The sequence below is a fragment of the Engystomops pustulosus genome, chromosome 4 (assembly GCF_040894005.1).
Source record: "Engystomops pustulosus chromosome 4, aEngPut4.maternal, whole genome shotgun sequence".
Lineage (NCBI taxonomy): Eukaryota > Metazoa > Chordata > Amphibia > Anura > Leptodactylidae > Engystomops > Engystomops pustulosus.
The window spans coordinates 224,920,617-224,938,041 of record NC_092414.1 but is presented as its reverse complement, the minus strand read 5'-3'; the positions used below and the strand labels follow the sequence as shown (position 1 = coordinate 224,938,041).

The window sequence follows — 17,425 nt, the reverse complement described above, 5'->3', positions numbered from 1 at the left end:
TAGAGTACAGTGTATGGGGGTGTATAGAGTACAGTGTATGGGGGTGTATAGAGTACAGTGTATGGGGTGTATAGAGTACAGTGTATGGGGTGTATAGAGTACAGTGTATGGGGTGTATAGAGTACAGTGTATGGGGTGTATAGAGTACAGTGTATGGGGTGTATAGAGTACAGTGTATGGGGGTGTATAGAGTACAGTGTATGGGGTGTATAGAGTACAGTGTATGAGGTGTATAGAGTACAGTGTATGGGGGTGTATAGGGTACAGTGTATGGGGGTGTATAGAGTACAGTGTATGGGGGTGTATAGAGTAAAGTGTATTGGGGTGTATAGAGTACAGTGTATGGGGTGTATAGGGTACAGTATATGGCGGGTGTATAGGATACATTGTATTGCGGTGTATGTGGTAACAATGTATCCGGCTGGTGATGCTGTGTGTGGGGCGGGGCGGGTGAGATCTGAGCGCGCTCAGTCTGGCTATTAGGAGGGGGAGGGGTCACATGACTGGTCAGCTGATGAGGAAGAGCAGTGTGTGGTGCAGGGTGTAGATGCTGAGCGATTACATTGTATCAGCCGGGGGATTCTATGCGGGACACATGTGATGTGGATACAGGTAATGTACAGCGCTGTGTATATGTGAGGTGTACAGCGCTGTGTATATGTGAGAGGAGTACAGCGCTGTGTATATGTGAGAGGTGGTGTACAGCGCTGTGTATATGTGAGAGGTGGTGTACAGCGCTGTGTATATGTGAGAGGTGGTGTACAGCGCTGGTATATGTGAGAGGTAATGTACAGCGCCGTGTATATGTGAGAGGTGGTGTACAGCGCTGGTATATGTGAGAGGTAATGTACAGCGCTGTGTATATGTGAGAGGTGGTGTACAGCGCTGTGTATATGTGAGAGGTGGTGTACAGCGCTGTGTATATGTGAGAGGTGGTGTACAGCGCTGGTATATGTGAGAGGTAATGTACAGCGCTGTGTATATGTGAGAGGTGGCGTACAGCGCTGTGTATATGTGAGAGGTGGTGTACAGCGCTGTGTATATGTGAGAGGTGGTGTACAGCGCTGTGTATATGTGAGAGGTAATGTACAGCATCGTGTATATGTGAGAGGTGGTGTACAGCGCCGTGTATATGTGAGAGGTGGTGTACAGCGCCGTGTATATGTGAGAGGTGGTGTACAGCGCTGTGTATATGTGAGAGGTGATGTACAGCGCTGTGTATATGTGAGAGGAGTACAGCGCTGTGTATATGTGAGAGGAGTACAGCGCTGTGTATATGTGAGAGGTGGTGTACAGCGCCGTGTATATGTGAGAGGTAATGTACAGCGCTGTGTATATGTGAGAGGTGATGTACAGCGTCGTGTATATGTGAGAGGTGGTGTACAGCGCCGTGTATATGTGAGACGCTGTGCGGCTCCGCCGTGTGTGTCCGGGACGCTGTGCGGCTCCGCCGTGTGTGTCCGGGACGCTGTGCGGCTCCGCCGTGTGTGTCCGGGACGCTGTGCGGCTCCGCCGTGTGTGTCCGGGACGCTGTGCGGCTCCGCCGTGTGTGTCCGGGACGCTGTGCGGCTCCGCCGTGTGTGTCCGGGACGCTGTGCGGCTCCGCCGTGTGTGTCCGGGACGCTGTGCGGCTCCGCCGTGTGTGTCCGGGACGCTGTGCGGCTCCGCCGTGTGTGTCCGGGGCGCTGTGCGGCTCCGCCGTGTGTGTCCGGGGCGCTGTGCGGCTCCGCCGTGTGTGTCCGGGGCGCTGTGCGGCTCCGCCGTGTGTGTCCGGGGCGCTGTGCGGCTCCGCCGTGTGTGTCCGGGGCGCTGTGCGGCTCCGCCGTGTGTGTCCGGGGCGCTGTGCGGCTCCGCCGTGTGTGTCCGGGGCGCTGTGCGGCTCCGCCGTGTGTGTCCGGGGCGCTGTGCGGCTCCGCCGTGTGTGTCCGGGGCGCTGTGCGGCTCCGCCGTGTGTGTCCGGGGCGCTGTGCGGCTCCGCCGTGTGTGTCCGGGGCGCTGTGCGGCTCCGCCGTGTGTGTCCGGGGCGCTGTGCGGCTCCGCCGTGTGTGTCCGGGGCGCTGTGCGGCTCCGCCGTGTGTGTCCGGGGCGCTGTGCGGCTCCGCCGTGTGTGTCCGGGGCGCTGTGCGGCTCCGCCGTGTGTGTCCGGGGCGCTGTGCGGCTCCGCCGTGTGTGTCCGGGGCGCTGTGCGGCTCCGCCGTGTGTGTCCGGGGCGCTGTGCGGCTCCGCCGTGTGTGTCCGGGGCGCTGTGCGGCTCCGCCGTGTGTGTCCGGGGCGCTGTGCGGCTCCGCCGTGTGTGTCCGGGGCGCTGTGCGGCTCCGCCGTGTGTGTCCGGGGCGCTGTGCGGCTCCGCCGTGTGTGTCCGGGGCGCTGTGCGGCTCCGCCGTGTGTGTCCGGGGCGCTGTGCGGCTCCGCCGTGTGTGTCCGGGGCGCTGTGCGGCTCCGCCGTGTGTGTCCGGGGCGCTGTGCGGCTCCGCCGTGTGTGTCCGGGGCGCTGTGCGGCTCCGCCGTGTGTGTCCGGGGCGCTGTGCGGCTCCGCCGTGTGTGTCCGGGGCGCTGTGCGGCTCCGCCGTGTGTGTCCGGGACGCTGTGCGGCTCCGCCGTGTGTCCGGGACGCTGTGCGGCTCCGCCGTGTGTGTCCGGGACGCTGTGCGGCTCCGCCGTGTGTGTCCGATACGTGGGATTGTGTGGCGTTGTTCCTTTCCCTGATGCTCTATAACAATCTCTCTCTTTTTGCCGCTCCAGTTATGACCTCAGAAAACTCTCCCCTCCTCCACTATCGCCTCTTCAGTGTGTCCGATGGGGCCCTGGGACCCACCACCTCCACCCTGTGTGATGGGGAGGCCCCCGTGGTGGCCCCCGGCCCCGCGCCCCGCAAGCTCTCCACCTTCTTCGGGGTTGTTGTTCCCACCGTCCTCTCCATGTTCAGTATTGTGGTCTTCATGAGAATCGGTGAGTGCGCGGTCACTACATGGTTAATAATTGGCGTGTAACACACTGTGACGCCACCGCTCCTCTACTACATCCAGTCTGTGGGGCACAATGGCCGCCCCTGTCCTCCCGCACAGTCTGATCCGCGTGTCATGGGAAGATTACAGCGGAAAATGCGCTTCCTGCTTTCAGAATTTATATCTGGTAAAAGTACAACGAGACTGAGACACGGGTCATGTGATAGGACTGCCGGTCCCCGGACAGACGGGGGACACGGGACAGGACTGCCGGTCCCCGGACAGACGGGGGACACGGGACAGGACTGCCGGTTCCCGGACAGACGTGGGACACGGGACAGGACTGCCGGTCCCCGGACAGACGTGGGACACGGGACAGGACTGCCGGTCCCCGGACAGACGTGGGACACGGGACAGGACTGCCGGTCCCCGGACAGACGGGGGACACGGGACAGGACTGCCGGTCCCCGGACAGACGGGGGACACGGGACAGGACTGCCGGTCCCCGGACAGACGGGGGACACGGGACAGGACTGCCGGTCCCCGGACAGACGGGGGACACGGGACAGGACTGCCGGTCCCCGGAGAGACGGGGGACACGGGACAGGACTGCCGGTCCCCGGAGAGACGGGGGACACGGGACAGGACTGCCGGTCCCCGGACAGACGGGGGACACGGGACAGGACTGCCGGTCCCCGGACAGACGGGGGACACGGGACAGGACTGCCGGTCCCCGGACAGACGGGGGACACGGGACAGGACTGCCGGTCCCCGGACAGACGGGGGACACGGGACAGGACTGCCGGTCCCCGGACAGACGGGGGACACGGGACAGGACTGCCGGTCCCCGGACAGACGGGGGACACGGGACAGGACTGCCGGTCCCCGGACAGACGGGGGACACGGGACAGGACTGCCGGTCCCCGGACAGACGGGGGACAGACGTGCGGCCGTGTCGGGCGGACACACCCCGGGACACGTCTGAAGTCTTATTATTATCCGCTACAATGTTTATAGCCACCAATGTCTTAACCCGTCTGTTCTCGCTCCTCTCAGGTTTCGTGGTGGGTCATGCGGGTCTTCTGCAGTCTCTTCTCATGCTGTTTGTGGCATACGCTATCATCTGGTTGACTGTTCTCAGCGTTTGCGCCATTTCTACTAATGGGGCGGTCCAAGGCGGTGGAGCTTACTGTATCCTTTATATGTGTATGTGACATTATAGACAAGTCCTCACCACAGCAGAATGTGGTACCCAGTGCCCCAGGCCGCCTTGTGGTGGTTACTACCCCAGTCCATAGGTCCATCCCTGCACGTCCTTGGTCCATTACATTCCTGCAGTATTATTTACTGTTTATACTCGAGTATAAGCCGAGGATATTGAATCAGATGCACGTCTATGCGATTTCCCGGCAGACAATGTATGACGTCAGCCGGTGGCGACATTGACGTGTCATAGTTTGTGTGCCGGCAGATCGGATAGACTCCAAGATACTTGTGGCAGTGGGTGGTAAGTCAATGCATTATTTTCCCTGACGTTATCTAGTTATGATCTCCAGAACCCTAGGCCCAGAGTTTGGTGGCAGCATTGGACTCATGTTCTACTTGGCCAACGTTTGCGCATGTGGAGTCTATGTTCTCGGCCTGGTGGAGGGTGTTCTGGATATCTTTGGGCAAGGTCAGTTCTGTCAGTGATGCCCCATCATTGCCTCATTGTCTGTCTTGTCTGTAACCAATCCTCTTTCCTTTACCACCCCCAGACTCGTCTGATCTCACCAACCCTCTCCGCTCCCTGCCCCAGGGCTATGGATACAGCTACCTATATGCTAGTGTGGTGCTCCTGCTCTGTCTGTCTGTATGTCTGGTTGGGGCCTCCATCTACTCCCAAGCGGCTTTCTTCATCTTTATTCTGGTCACTGTGGTCCTTCTGTCCATTTTGCTCAGTTTTTTAGCCGTTGGACCACGACAAATCACTATTCGCCATGGAGGGAACATAACTCTGATCGGGGAATATACTGGAATCAACAGAACCACACTGCACAACAACTTACAAGGTGAGAACATCCACCAATGGGAGAGTCTTATTTTTGAGATGACGTTTTATTAGAATGGAATTTAATTTCAACCTAAAACCAAAAAGAAAACTCAAACTCCTGTACACTGATAGACAAGGGCAACCAAAGCATGTGTCAGCTCGAAAGAGGCTAATAACTCCATAGATGGACACCAGACACTGGAAGAATGTTCTACCAAGACATTTTCATACCTAACATGAAGAGTTGGAAAGTAAAACGCCAAACTCCAGCTCACCGATCCGCCGTACTCCGATATCCTGCTGCATTGGAACGGACCAGAAAATCTTGGGTGTAAAGTAGGAAATAGAAGTTCTCCTGTACATTCAAAATTATATTATTCAAAGGGTGTTCTTCATTGAGCTGGAATGCACATGGAAAGAAGACCTCGCGTGAAGTTCTGAATAATGAATGTGGTGGAGAACTTCTTTTCCCAACATCCAGTTTTGGCATGCACCCGTCTTATTGGCTGTGGGTTCTAACTACATCAAGATAAAAAACGAAAACATAAACCCTATCTCCTGGTAGGACAACTGAAGATCATGGTTTGGCCACCCGTGGTCCAGTAGCAATCCCATTGAAATCCCATAGGTCTATGATGTCTACTACATCAGAGTAGACATCATAGACCTACCACATGAGCTGTGATACCACTTAATAGCCACAGTAAAGTGAATCTGATTAAGAACTGAATCCAAATAAAGACACTTGGGTTGGCCGGACGGAGCTGATGTGGTGTAACATGGTCGTTCCATCCATTGGACACCTTCACCTCACCCAAGGCCTTGAGCAGAGAAGGTGTATGACCATGTATCACAGCCAATGCCATTAGACCTCCAAAAGTCTTTTGCTTTATAACTAAACCTTCTACTTTGAGACAAAGCATCGGTGTTACACTTGCCCTCTTGTCCATGTCGAGCTTGGTTAGATGATTGGTTGTACCATACTCGCGTCACTCTTGTCTGTTTCCCATTAGCGGACTACTCCCTGGACTACACCACTGGAAACCTCATGAATTTTGCCACTGTCTTTGCGGTGATGTTTAATGGATGCACTGGTATCATGGCTGGATGTAATATGTCTGGTAAGACCCTTTCTTCATCATCATCTGTAGGCTTCATATGGTGGGGGGTGGTTAGAGATGTGACATTGTGAGCAGATGTCCAAGGAGCAGCCATACGGGGGTCCACCTGAGATCATCTCCAGGCTGATATGGTGGGTCCTTTCATCAGTCATGAAGTCTACAATGTTTATGGCCTGGTTTATATTGTCTTCATACTAAGGTCAAAGTCTTCACCTTCCAGGTCATGGTGATTCCTGAGAATAGAAATGATCACAGTGAAGGGGATGGGGATCCTGACCAAGATATGGGAAATTGGGAACATTTCCTCTCTGTTCCTCAGTGACTTTATGTTTTTTTTTTTCAGGGGAACTGAAGCAGCCAAGCCGCGCCATTCCTATTGGGACCATCATAGCCGTGGTGATCACGTTCTTCGTCTATCTTATACTCTTCATCTTCACAGCTCTGACCTGTGACAGGTCTGTAATCGTTTATTATCACAAAAACATTTTACATAAAACCAATGTTCCCACAGTGTAACATTCACCCTACAGGAGGAATATCAAGGACACCCACCCCAGAAGCCCTTAAATATATACAGTGCCCTCAAACATAAGTTAATACAAGGTTTCCCCTGAATGAATTTCAAACTCCCCACCCCCTCCCGGGGAAACACAGTACCTCCGATGAGCTTGTGTATGACTTGTGTATCCAACTACATTGAACCCCATCCCACCTAGTTTGGTAGCACCACCAGAGGACATGACTCTGGAGCCACACCCTTGACGTTCTCGCTGATCTTTCTATCTCTTGCCAGGACATTACTTCTAGAAGATTATGGGTTCTTCCGACCAATCAATATCTGGCCTCCGTTTGTCCTGATTGGAGTCTATGCCACCTCCCTGTCTGCCTCCATGAGCACCCTTATTGGGGCATCTCGCATCTTACACGCTCTTGCCAAGGATGACCTGTTTGGTGAGACCACTTACTGTCCACACTTACTTACTGCCTCCTTATTTGTCCATGTAGTCTAATAGTGTGTCTAATCCAGGGATCCTCCTGGCTCCTGCTAAGCTTGTGTCAAAGGGAGGAAACCCCTGGGGAGCAGTGGTGTATACATGGGCCCTTGTGCAGGTAAGTTCTTTTGGTACAGAAACCATTGTATGGTGATAAGTTGGGGCATACGAGTGTATTACTGTCTCTACGAGACCCTCCATATATGATGAAGTCATCAGTATCTACTACTGACCAATGATACTTTGTATGTCCTGATGGTGACATTTCCTCTCCTCAGCTGGTCCTGCTCGCTGGTAAGTTGAACACCATTGCTGGAATAGTGACCGTCTTCTACCTCATGGCATATGCTGCTATAGACCTCGCCTGCCTGGCCCTTGAGTGGGCGTCTGCTCCAAACTTCCGGTGGGTTTTCTGATTCACAATACTTTTTTTAGTTCTGTAATTTTCATGGTTCAGATTTTGTCATTTTTTATGTCATTCTCCCTAGACCCACGTTTCGTCTCTTCTCCTGGCACACCTGCCTACTGGGCATCCTGAGCTGCCTGGTGATGATGTTTCTCATCAATCCAGCTTATGCTTCTGGGAGCATTGTCCTGCTTCTCCTCCTGCTCGGATTTATCCACTTCAGGAGTAGTAGCAGCAGTTGGGGATACATCAGCCAGGCTCTAATTTTCCACCAGGTAAGTACTGGCCTAGTGACACTGACTATATAATGGAAGTAGAGGCCCAAGTAGAAATGATGATAAGGGTTACAAGGAGGACCGCAATGAAGAATGATAGTGATACCATGAGAGGTCCACCATGAAGAATGATAGTAATACCATGAGAGGTCCACCATGAAGAATGATAGTGATACCATGAGAGGTCCACCATGAAGAATGATACTGATACCATGAGAGGTCCACCATGAAGAATGATAGTGATACCATGAGAGGTCCACCATGAAGAATGATAGTAATACCATAAGAGGTCCACCATGAAGAATGATAGTAATACCATGAGAGGTCCACCATGAAGAATGATAGTAATACCATGAGAGGTCCACCATGAAGAATGATAGTAATACCATGAGAGGTCCACCATGAAGAATGATAGTAATACCATGAGAGGTCCACCATGAAGAATGATGCAGTGAGGGAGATGAAGGCTACAGCAAGAGGTCCACCATGAATAATACTAATGAGGGAGATGAAGGCTACAGCAAGAGGTCCACCATGAATAGTACTGATGAGGGAGATGAAGGCTACAGCAAGAGGTCCACCATGAATAATACTGATGAGGGAGATGAAGGCTACAGCAAGAGGTCCACCATGAATAATACTGATGAGGGAGATGAAGGCTACAGCAAGAGGTCCATCATGAATAATACTGATGAGGGAGATGAAGGCTACAGCAAGAGGTCCACCATGAATAATACTGATGAGGGAGATGAAGGCTACAGCAAGAGGTCCATCATGAATAATACTGATGAGGGAGATGAAGGCTACAGCAAGAGGTCCACCATGAATAATACTGATGAGGGAGATGAAGGCTACAGCAAGAGGTCCACCATGAATAATACTGATGAGGTAGATGAAGGCTACAGCAAGAGGTCCACCATGAATAATACTGATGAAGGAGATGAAGGCTACAGCAAGAGGTCCACCATGAATAACACTGATGAGGTAGATGAAGGCTACAGCAAGAGGTCCACCATGAATAATACTGATGAGGGAGATGAAGGCTACAGCAAGAGGTCCACCATGAATAATACTGATGAAGGAGATGAAGGCTACAGCAAGAGGTCCACCATGAATAACACTGATGAGGTAGATGAAGGCTACAGCAAGAGGTCCACCATGAATAATACTGATGAGGGAGATGAAGGCTACAGCAAGAGGTCCACCATGAATAATACTGATGAGGGAGATGAAGGCTACAGCAAGAGGTCCACCATGAATAATACTGATGAGGGAGATGAAGGCTACAGCAAGAGGTCCACCATGAATAATACTGATGAAGGAGATGAAGGCTACAGCAAGAGATCCACCATGAATAATACTGATGAGGGAGATGAAGGCTACAGCAAGAGGTCCATCATGAATAATACTGATGAGGTAGATGAAGGCTACAGCAAGAGGTCCATCATGAATAATACTGATGAGGGAGATGAAGGCTACAGCAAGAGGTCCATCATGAATAATACTGATGAGGGAGATGAAGGCTACAGCAAGAGGTCCACCATGAATAATACTGATGAAGGAGATGAAGGCTACAGCAAGAGGTCCACCATGAATAATACTGATGAGGGAGATGAAGGCTACAGCAAGAGGTCCACCATGAATAATACTGATGAGGGAGATGAAGGCTACAGCAAGAGGTCCACCATGAATAATACTGATGAGGTAGATGAAGGCTACAGCAAGAGGTCCACCATGAATAATACTGATGAGGTAGATGAAGGCTACAGCAAGAGGTCCACCATGAATAATACTGATGAAGGAGATGAAGGCTACAGCAAGAGGTCCACCATGAATAATACTGATGAGGGAGATGAAGGCTATAGCAAGAGGTCCACCATGAATAATACTGATGAGGGAGATGAAGGCTACAGCAAGAGGTCCACCATGAATAATACTGATGAGGTAGATGAAGGCTACAGCAAGAGGTCCACCATGAATAATACTGATGAGGTAGATGAAGGCTACAGCAAGAGGTCCACCATGAATAATACTGATGAAGGAGATGAAGGCTACAGCAAGAGGTCCACCATGAATAATACTGATGAGGGAGATGAAGGCTATAGCAAGAGGTCCACCATGAATAATACTGATGAGGGAGATGAAGGCTACAGCAAGAGGTCCACCATGAATAATACTGATGAGGTAGATGAAGGCTACAGCAAGAGGTCCACCATGAATAATACTGATGAGGTAGATGAGGGCTACAGCAAGATGTCCACCATGAATAATACTGATGAGGGAGATGAAGGCTACAGCAAGAGGTCCACCATGAATAATACTGATGAGGGAGATGAAGGCTACAGCAAGAGGTCCACCATGAATCATACTGATGAGGGAGATGAGGGCTACAGCAAGATGTCCACCATGAATAATACTGATGAGGGAGATGAAGGCTACAGCAAGAGGTCCACCATGAATAATACTGATGAGGGAGATGAAGGCTATAGCAAGAGGTCCACCATGAATAATACTGATGAGGGAGATGAAGGCTACAGCAAGAGGTCCACCATGAATAATACTGATGAGGGAGATGAAGGCTACAGCTAGATGTCCACCATGAATAATACTGATGAGGGAGATGAAGGCTATAGCAGGATGTCCACCATGAATAATACTGATGAGGGAGATGAAGGCTACAGCAAGAGGTCCACCATGAATAATACTGATGAGGGAGATGAAGGCTACAGCTAGATGTCCACCATGAATAATACTGATGAGGGAGATGAAGGCTATAGCAGGATGTCCACCATGAATAATACTGATGAGGGAGATGAAGGCTATAGCAAGAGGTCCACCATGAATAATACTGATGAGGGAGATGAAGGCTATAGCAAGAGGTCCACTATGAATAATACTGATGAGGGAGATGAAGGCTACAGCAAGAGGTCCACCATGAATAATACTGATGAGGGAGATGAAGGCTACAGCAAGAGGTCCACCATGAATCATACTGATGAGGGAGATGAAGGCTATAGCAAGAGGTCCACTATGAATAATACTGATGAGGGAGATGAAGGCTACAGCAAGAGGTCCACCATGAATAATACTGATGAGGGAGATGAAGGCTACAGCAAGAGGTCCACCATGAATCATACTGATGAGGGAGATGAAGGCTACAGCAAGAGGTCCACCATGAATCATACTGATGAGGGAGATGAAGGCTACAGCAAGAGGTCCACCATGAATCATACTGATGAGGGAGATGAAGGCTATAGCAAGAGGTCCACCATGAATAATACTGATGAGGGAGATGAAGGCTACAGCAAGAGGTCCACCATGAATAATACTGATGAGGTAGATGAAGGCTACAGCAAGAGGTCCACCATGAATAATACTGATGAGGGAGATGAAGGCTACAGCAAGAGGTCCACCATGAATAATACTGATGAGGGAGATGAAGGCTACAGCAAGAGGTCCACCATGAATAATACTGATGAGGGAGAAGAAGGCTACAGCCTGAAAATCTTGTGGATGCGCGCTGCATGCAAGGAAAGTCTCTGTGATATTTCCAGACTCTCAACTGATGTCACCGACAGTCTGAATGGTCAGTAGGCACGACCCGGCTGTATTAACCATAATTTATGCACGCCACATTATCAGCCACCCAAGTCAGGAGGTGATGTAAGCCTGAGTGCCACCGGTTCATTACCATATTCTACTTTTTTAACAAAATCTCCCTCTTCCAAGATTTAACAAAAACACTTTCAGAAACCATCGCAATGAGTGAGTACAAGATAGGAGTCTACTGTCAGTATATCTGAAGGTCCATGTTATGATTAATGCTAAGACGGAGAAACGAGCAGGCATCACTGTGCACTTCTGTTCTCATGCACTTGTTCCTCTCCCCAGGTCCGGAAATATCTCCTTCTATTGGATGTACGCAAGGAGCATGTGAAGTTCTGGAGGCCACAGATTCTTCTAATGGTGTCCAATCCACGGACCTCTTGCCAGCTCATCAAGTTTGTAAATGATCTGAAGAAAGGAGGACTCTACATCATGGGTCATGTTGAGACTGGAGACCTAGGTGAGCTTGTGCACGATTGCAGGACCTGTGGAGCACACGCCACTGGTCTAATGGTTGGTGTTGGTGGTCTAACATGTTGGGTTCCTTTTGTACCTTCCGCAGATACTCTCCCGTCTGACCCAGTTCAGGCACATTACAGCTTCTGGCTGAGTCTTGTGGATAAATTGAACGTTAAAGCTTTTGTAGATTTGACCTTGAGTCCATCGGTACGACATGGAACACAACAGCTTCTACGTATCACTGGGCTGGGTATGTACAATGCCCCTCACTCTACCTCTCATGGCCATGGGGTTTGCACTGGTTTTCTGATCTTTGTTCATTCACTTTCCCACCGTGTTGTTGTATTTTTGACTTTCTAGGAGGGATGAAGCCAAATACCTTGGTTCTTGGGTTCTATGATGATGCCACCCCAGAAGATTACTTTCTGCAGGACTCTGCCTTTACTCCAGGTCTTTCTCCTCATGATGATCCCTTTGGTGTAGACGCTACATCGCTGCAGGCCCACTTTCCACCTGTTCGTAGTCCAGAGACTCCTCACCATCTGGCAGCTAAGGAGTATGTGGCCATAATCTCTGATGCCCTAAAGATGCATAAGAACATTGTGCTGGCGCGAGGCTTCCCATCCCTGGTGAGGCCGGGGACCTCCAGCTCTAATGCCGCCTTGTACATAGATGTGTGGCCCCAGGATCTCCTCCGGCCACAGGCTTCGGCCTATGTGGACGTCTGTAGTTTATTCTTGCTACAAATGGCGTGCATCCTGAACATGGCTGCCTCCTGGCGCCGCTACCAGCTCCGCGTCTTTCTCTGTGTGGAGTCGTCAGGTGGTGGTAACAGCAGTAATAGTGGATTGTTGGCCGCAGAAGTCAAGTTCCGAGAGTTGCTTATCAAGTTACGCATCCGTGCCGCCATCCGGGTGGTGGATTGGGATAGGGTGGCTGTGCTGCGGGGCCAGTCCTTAGAACATACAGGCCTAACTCGTGAGCCCAACTCTGCCGAGTATCTGAAGGCGGCCAACCAAGCTGTGCTGGAGGAAGGTGGCATGGAGTCTGCTGTGCGGTTCCTCTACCTCCCACGACCTCCTGCAGACCCGGCTCTACATGAACGTTACCTGGAGGAGCTGGACGCTCTAACACAAGGTCTGGGCCCCACTCTGCTGATCCACGGCCTGACCCCTGTCACCTGCACTGAACTTTGATGGACTCCCTGCACCATCCACTCCTGCAGCCTCCTCCTCATGGACTTTCTGTGGCCTCCTGAAGATGGTACCTTCTACAACTTTCCAGCGCAATAATGACCTAGTTTTCAAGTCGCTTGTACCCATCCTCTACGGCCGGTGGCAGATCCCTCCCAGAATCCCTTGATGTATCCTAGTAGTCGTCCAATGGATGTTGTAACCGTACGGCTGCCTTCCCCCTATAGATCAGGTGGCAGCGGGCAGGGAGTAGGGGCCACCATCTGCTGTTTGTTCCCCACTTTTTTGCCTGTTTTTGAATGTTTATGTTTTTTGCACTTTACATTTTTGGTTGATTAGTTGAAGGTCAGACTGAGCTTCATATAACAAGGGTTGGGAGAGCGCCCTCTGCAGCTGAAGCAGAAATCTCTCCAGGTGTGACTGGAAGGCTACAGTCACACCCAAAGCAGCACTCGGTTTAAACCTTACGTCTTCTCCTCCAATCACATTTGAAGCTGCACTTGCAGTTCTATTTACTTATGATGTTTTCTACTTCAATCACATCCAGAGCTGCATTCCCAATCCTGCATCACACTCCATTCACGGCCAAAGCTGCATTCCTAATCCTGCATCACACTCCATTCACGGCCAAAGCTCCATTCCTAATCCTGCATTCCACTCCATTCACAGCCAAAGCTGCATTCCTAATCCTACATCACACTCCATTCACAGCCAAAGCTGCATTCACTATTCTGCTGCTTTACCTTCCTATACCAGCATTGACAGCTGTGAGGTTACGTAATATTGTTATGGTTTTTGCTCCAGTTACATCTAGAGCTGTATTTTTAGATCCTTAGTCTTCCAGCGGGGCCCTTATCATTTATGCCCTTGGATCCTTTATTCCTTGCGCCCAGTGGAAGCTCAGAGGTGCTCAAGGGGCCGAGAAGCGTTCACTTCATTCCCAGTCCAAATAATATATAAAGAATATGGCTGACGGGATCATGTGACATAATGTAACTGCTCCTCCCCCCTTTCCATGCCAAACCCCCCCCCCAATGTTAAACACATTGTTCCCCCATGTTTTATACATCAATCCCACACTCGTAGCCTCCCCTCCCCAAGTCGTACACTTTGCTCTGCCCCTCCACATTGCAAAAGTCCCCCCATTTCGTACCCTCTGCTCCGCCCCTCTACATTGTACACGTTGCCCCCCCGCCCCCATGTCGTTCCCTCTGCTCCGCCCCCATGTCGTTCCCTCTGCTCCTCCCCCATGTCGTTCCCTCTGCTCCGACCCCATGTCGTTCCCTCTGCTCCGACCCCATGTCCGCCCCTCTGCATTGTACACGTCGCCCCCCTGTCGGACCCTTTGCCCTGCCCCTCTGCATTGTACACGGTGCCCCTCCCCCATGTCGTGTACCTCTGCTCCACCCCTCTACATTGTACACATTGCCCCTCCCCCATGTCGTACCCTCTGCTCCGCCCCTCTACATTGTACCCTCTGCCCCGCCCCTCTGCATTGTACATGTTGCCCCTCCCCCATGTTGTACCCTCTGCTACTTTTTTGCTAATAACTAACTTCTAGATGCTCAGATTTTGGGCCTTTATTTTTCTCACTAATTTATTTTTTCTATTGCGGGCGACGTCTTCATCCTCCTGCCGCGTTCATCGTACCCGACCCACCGGCCACAGCAGATGATCCCCATGTCCCGATGCCACCCACACTCCAGAATATTCAGCGATGTCCTCGGGGGATTCTGCAGCTCCAGGATTCTACCACCAGGATACAAACGCATTCCCGAAACTACCGAGAAATCCGGAGCTGCATCATCCCGTCTGCATTATACTCCAGTCACATCCAGAGCTGCGATACAAACATCATCCTATACGTCCTGTGTGAAACGTTTTATTCTCTAGTCACATCCAAAGCTGCACTCACGTTACTACTACCCGATCATGTTGAAGGCTTCGGTCACCTCCAGAGCTGCAGCTATAATATTGTCTTATACTCTGTTCACACCCGCAGATGCTGGCAGTGATGCAGCTCTGGGTGTGACTGGAGTATAGAAAAGGATTTGATTCCATTGGTGTAATACAGGGACCTATTCCTTGTATATTTGATCTCTACGCTTCCCGTAGACCCCATATATTTCCGTTATGAAGCTCATGTTTTGTGGGGGCGGGGCTCTGCGGACGGTTTGTGCCTTCAGTGACACAAGTGGGAGGGGCCAATCCCAGGTCGCGACTGTTACGTTAACTTTTTTTAACCAGTTTTTTTATGTAACGATTTGTCACTTAATAAAAAATAACAAAATAACATTTTTTGTGTTGTGATGACTGCGAGGAGAAGCCACAATGCCCCTCACCCAGCACAACACCAACCGTAGTCAGAAGAGGATGAAACCTATTCTAATCCTGATCGGCCATTTTAAGACCTGTTATTTATCTGTGGATTTATCTATATTTGTGTAGTGGAGATCTCTCAGATCAGCTTTAACACCCTGTGAGCATCAAATACACCAGGCAGGAGCATGTCCATGGAGGTCTAGGGCAGTGCACGTCCATGGAGGTCTAGGGTACAACATGTCCATGGAGGTCTAGGGTACAACATGTCCATGGAGGTCTAGGGTACAACATGTCCATGGAGGTCTAGGGCAGTGCACGTCCATTGAGGTCCGGGGTACAACATGTTCATGGAGGTCTAGGGAAGTGCACGTCCATGGAGGTCTAGGGTACAACAAGTTCATGGAGGTCTAGGGCAGTGCACGTCCATTGAGATCTAGGGTACAACATGTCCATGTAGGTCTAGGGCAGGGCATGTCCAATGGGGTCTAGGGCAGTGCATGTCCATCGAGGTCTAGGATACAACGTGTTCATGGAGGTCTAGGGCAGTGCACGTCCATTTGGTCTACGGTACATGTTCAAGGAGGTCTAGGGCAGTGCATGCCACAGTCCATGGAGATCTAGGGTACAGCATGTTCATAGAGGTCTAGGGCAGGGCATGTCCATCGAGGTCTAGGATACAACATGTTCATGGAGGTCTAAGGCAGTGCACGTCCATTTGGTCTACGGTATATGTTCAAGGAGGTCTAGGGCAGTGCATGCCACGGTCCATGGAGGTCTAGGGTACAGCATGTTCATAGAGGTCTAGGGTACAGCATGTTCATAGAGGTCTAGGGTACAGCATGTTCATAGAGGTCTAGGGCACTGCACGTCCATTGAGATCTAGGATACAACATGTTCATGGAGGTCTAGGGCAGGGCATGTCCAATGAAGTCTAGGGCAGTGCATGTCCATAGAGGTCTAGGATACAACGTGTTCATGGAGGTCTAGGGCAGTGCACGTCCATTTTGTCTACGGTACATGTTCAAGGAGGTCTAGGGCAGTGCATGCCACAGTCCATGGAGGTCTAGGGTACAGCATGTTCATAGAGGTCTAGGGCAGGGCATGTCCATCGAGGTCTAGGATACAACATGTTCATGGAGGTCTAAGGCAGTGCACGTCCATTTGGTCTACGGTATATGTTCAAGGAGGTCTAGGGCAGTGCATGCCACGGTCCATGGAGGTCTAGGGTACAGCATGTTCATAGAGGTCTAGGGCAGTGCACGTCCATTGAGATCTAGGATACAACATGTTCATGGAGGTCTAGGGCAGGGCATGTCCAATGAGGTCTAGGGCAGTGCATGTCCATAGAGGTCTAGGATACAATGGGGCACATTTACTTACCCGGTCCAGTCGCGATCCAGCGGCGCGTTCTCTGCTCTGCATTCGGGTCCGGCCGGGATTTATGAATGTAGTTCTTCCGCCGTCCACCAGGTGGCGCTGCTGCGCTGAAAGTCATCTCATCGCGCCGGAATTCACCACCTCGGACCAAGTGAAGGTAAGCGATCCCCAAGCGACACTTTTGCGGTTTTTAAATGCGGCGGTTTTTCCGAATCCGTCGGGTTTTCGTTCGGCCCCGCCCCCCGATTTCCGTCGCGCGCATGCCGGCGCCGATGCGCCACAATCCGATCGCGTGCGCCACAATCCCGGGGCAATTCAGGTACAATCGGCGCAAATCGGAAATATTCGCGTAACACGTCGGGAAAACGCGAATCGGGCCTTTAGTAAATGACCCCCACTGGGGCACATTTACTTACCCGGCCCATTCGCGATCCAGCGGCGCGTTCTCTGCACAGGATTCGGGTCCGGCTGGGATTTAAGATGGTAGTTCCTCCGCCGTCCACCAGGTGGCGCTGCAGCGCCGAAAATAATCTTAACGCCCCGGAATGCACCATCCCATAGAAGGTGAAGGTGAGCGCTCCCAAAGCGACACATTTTCGGTTTTTAAATGCGGCGGTTTTTCCGAATACGTCGGGTTTTCGTTCGGCCACGCCCCCCCGATTTCTGTCGCGCGCATGCCGGCCCCCATGCGCCACAA

General features: G+C 51.4%; 1 protein-coding gene across 1 annotated transcript; it reads left to right on the top strand.

The window, feature by feature from the left end:
* The first annotated feature begins 491 nt into the window (after positions 1-491).
* SLC12A9 (solute carrier family 12 member 9) lies at positions 492-15,324 on the top strand. Its single transcript, XM_072150045.1, has 14 exons — positions 492-612; positions 2,743-2,949; positions 4,002-4,136; positions 4,489-4,620; positions 4,703-4,996; positions 5,991-6,098; positions 6,442-6,553; positions 6,892-7,049; positions 7,126-7,208; positions 7,369-7,493; positions 7,579-7,771; positions 11,663-11,837; positions 11,940-12,086; positions 12,197-15,324. The coding sequence occupies exons 1-14, from the start codon at positions 585-587 to the stop codon at positions 13,030-13,032; spliced, it is 2,733 nt and encodes a 910-aa protein (XP_072006146.1). The 5' UTR covers positions 492-584; the 3' UTR covers positions 13,033-15,324.
* The last annotated feature ends 2,101 nt before the right edge of the window (positions 15,325-17,425 follow it).

Coding starts and splice junctions, on each gene's coding strand:
- SLC12A9 (XM_072150045.1), top strand. CDS start 585: ATGCGGGACACATGTGATGTGGATACAG. Junction 4,621..4,702: donor TCTGGATATCTTTGGGCAAG/GTCAGTTCTGTC, acceptor TACCACCCCCAG/ACTCGTCTGATCTCACCAAC. Junction 12,087..12,196: donor TCTACGTATCACTGGGCTGG/GTATGTACAATG, acceptor TTGACTTTCTAG/GAGGGATGAAGCCAAATACC.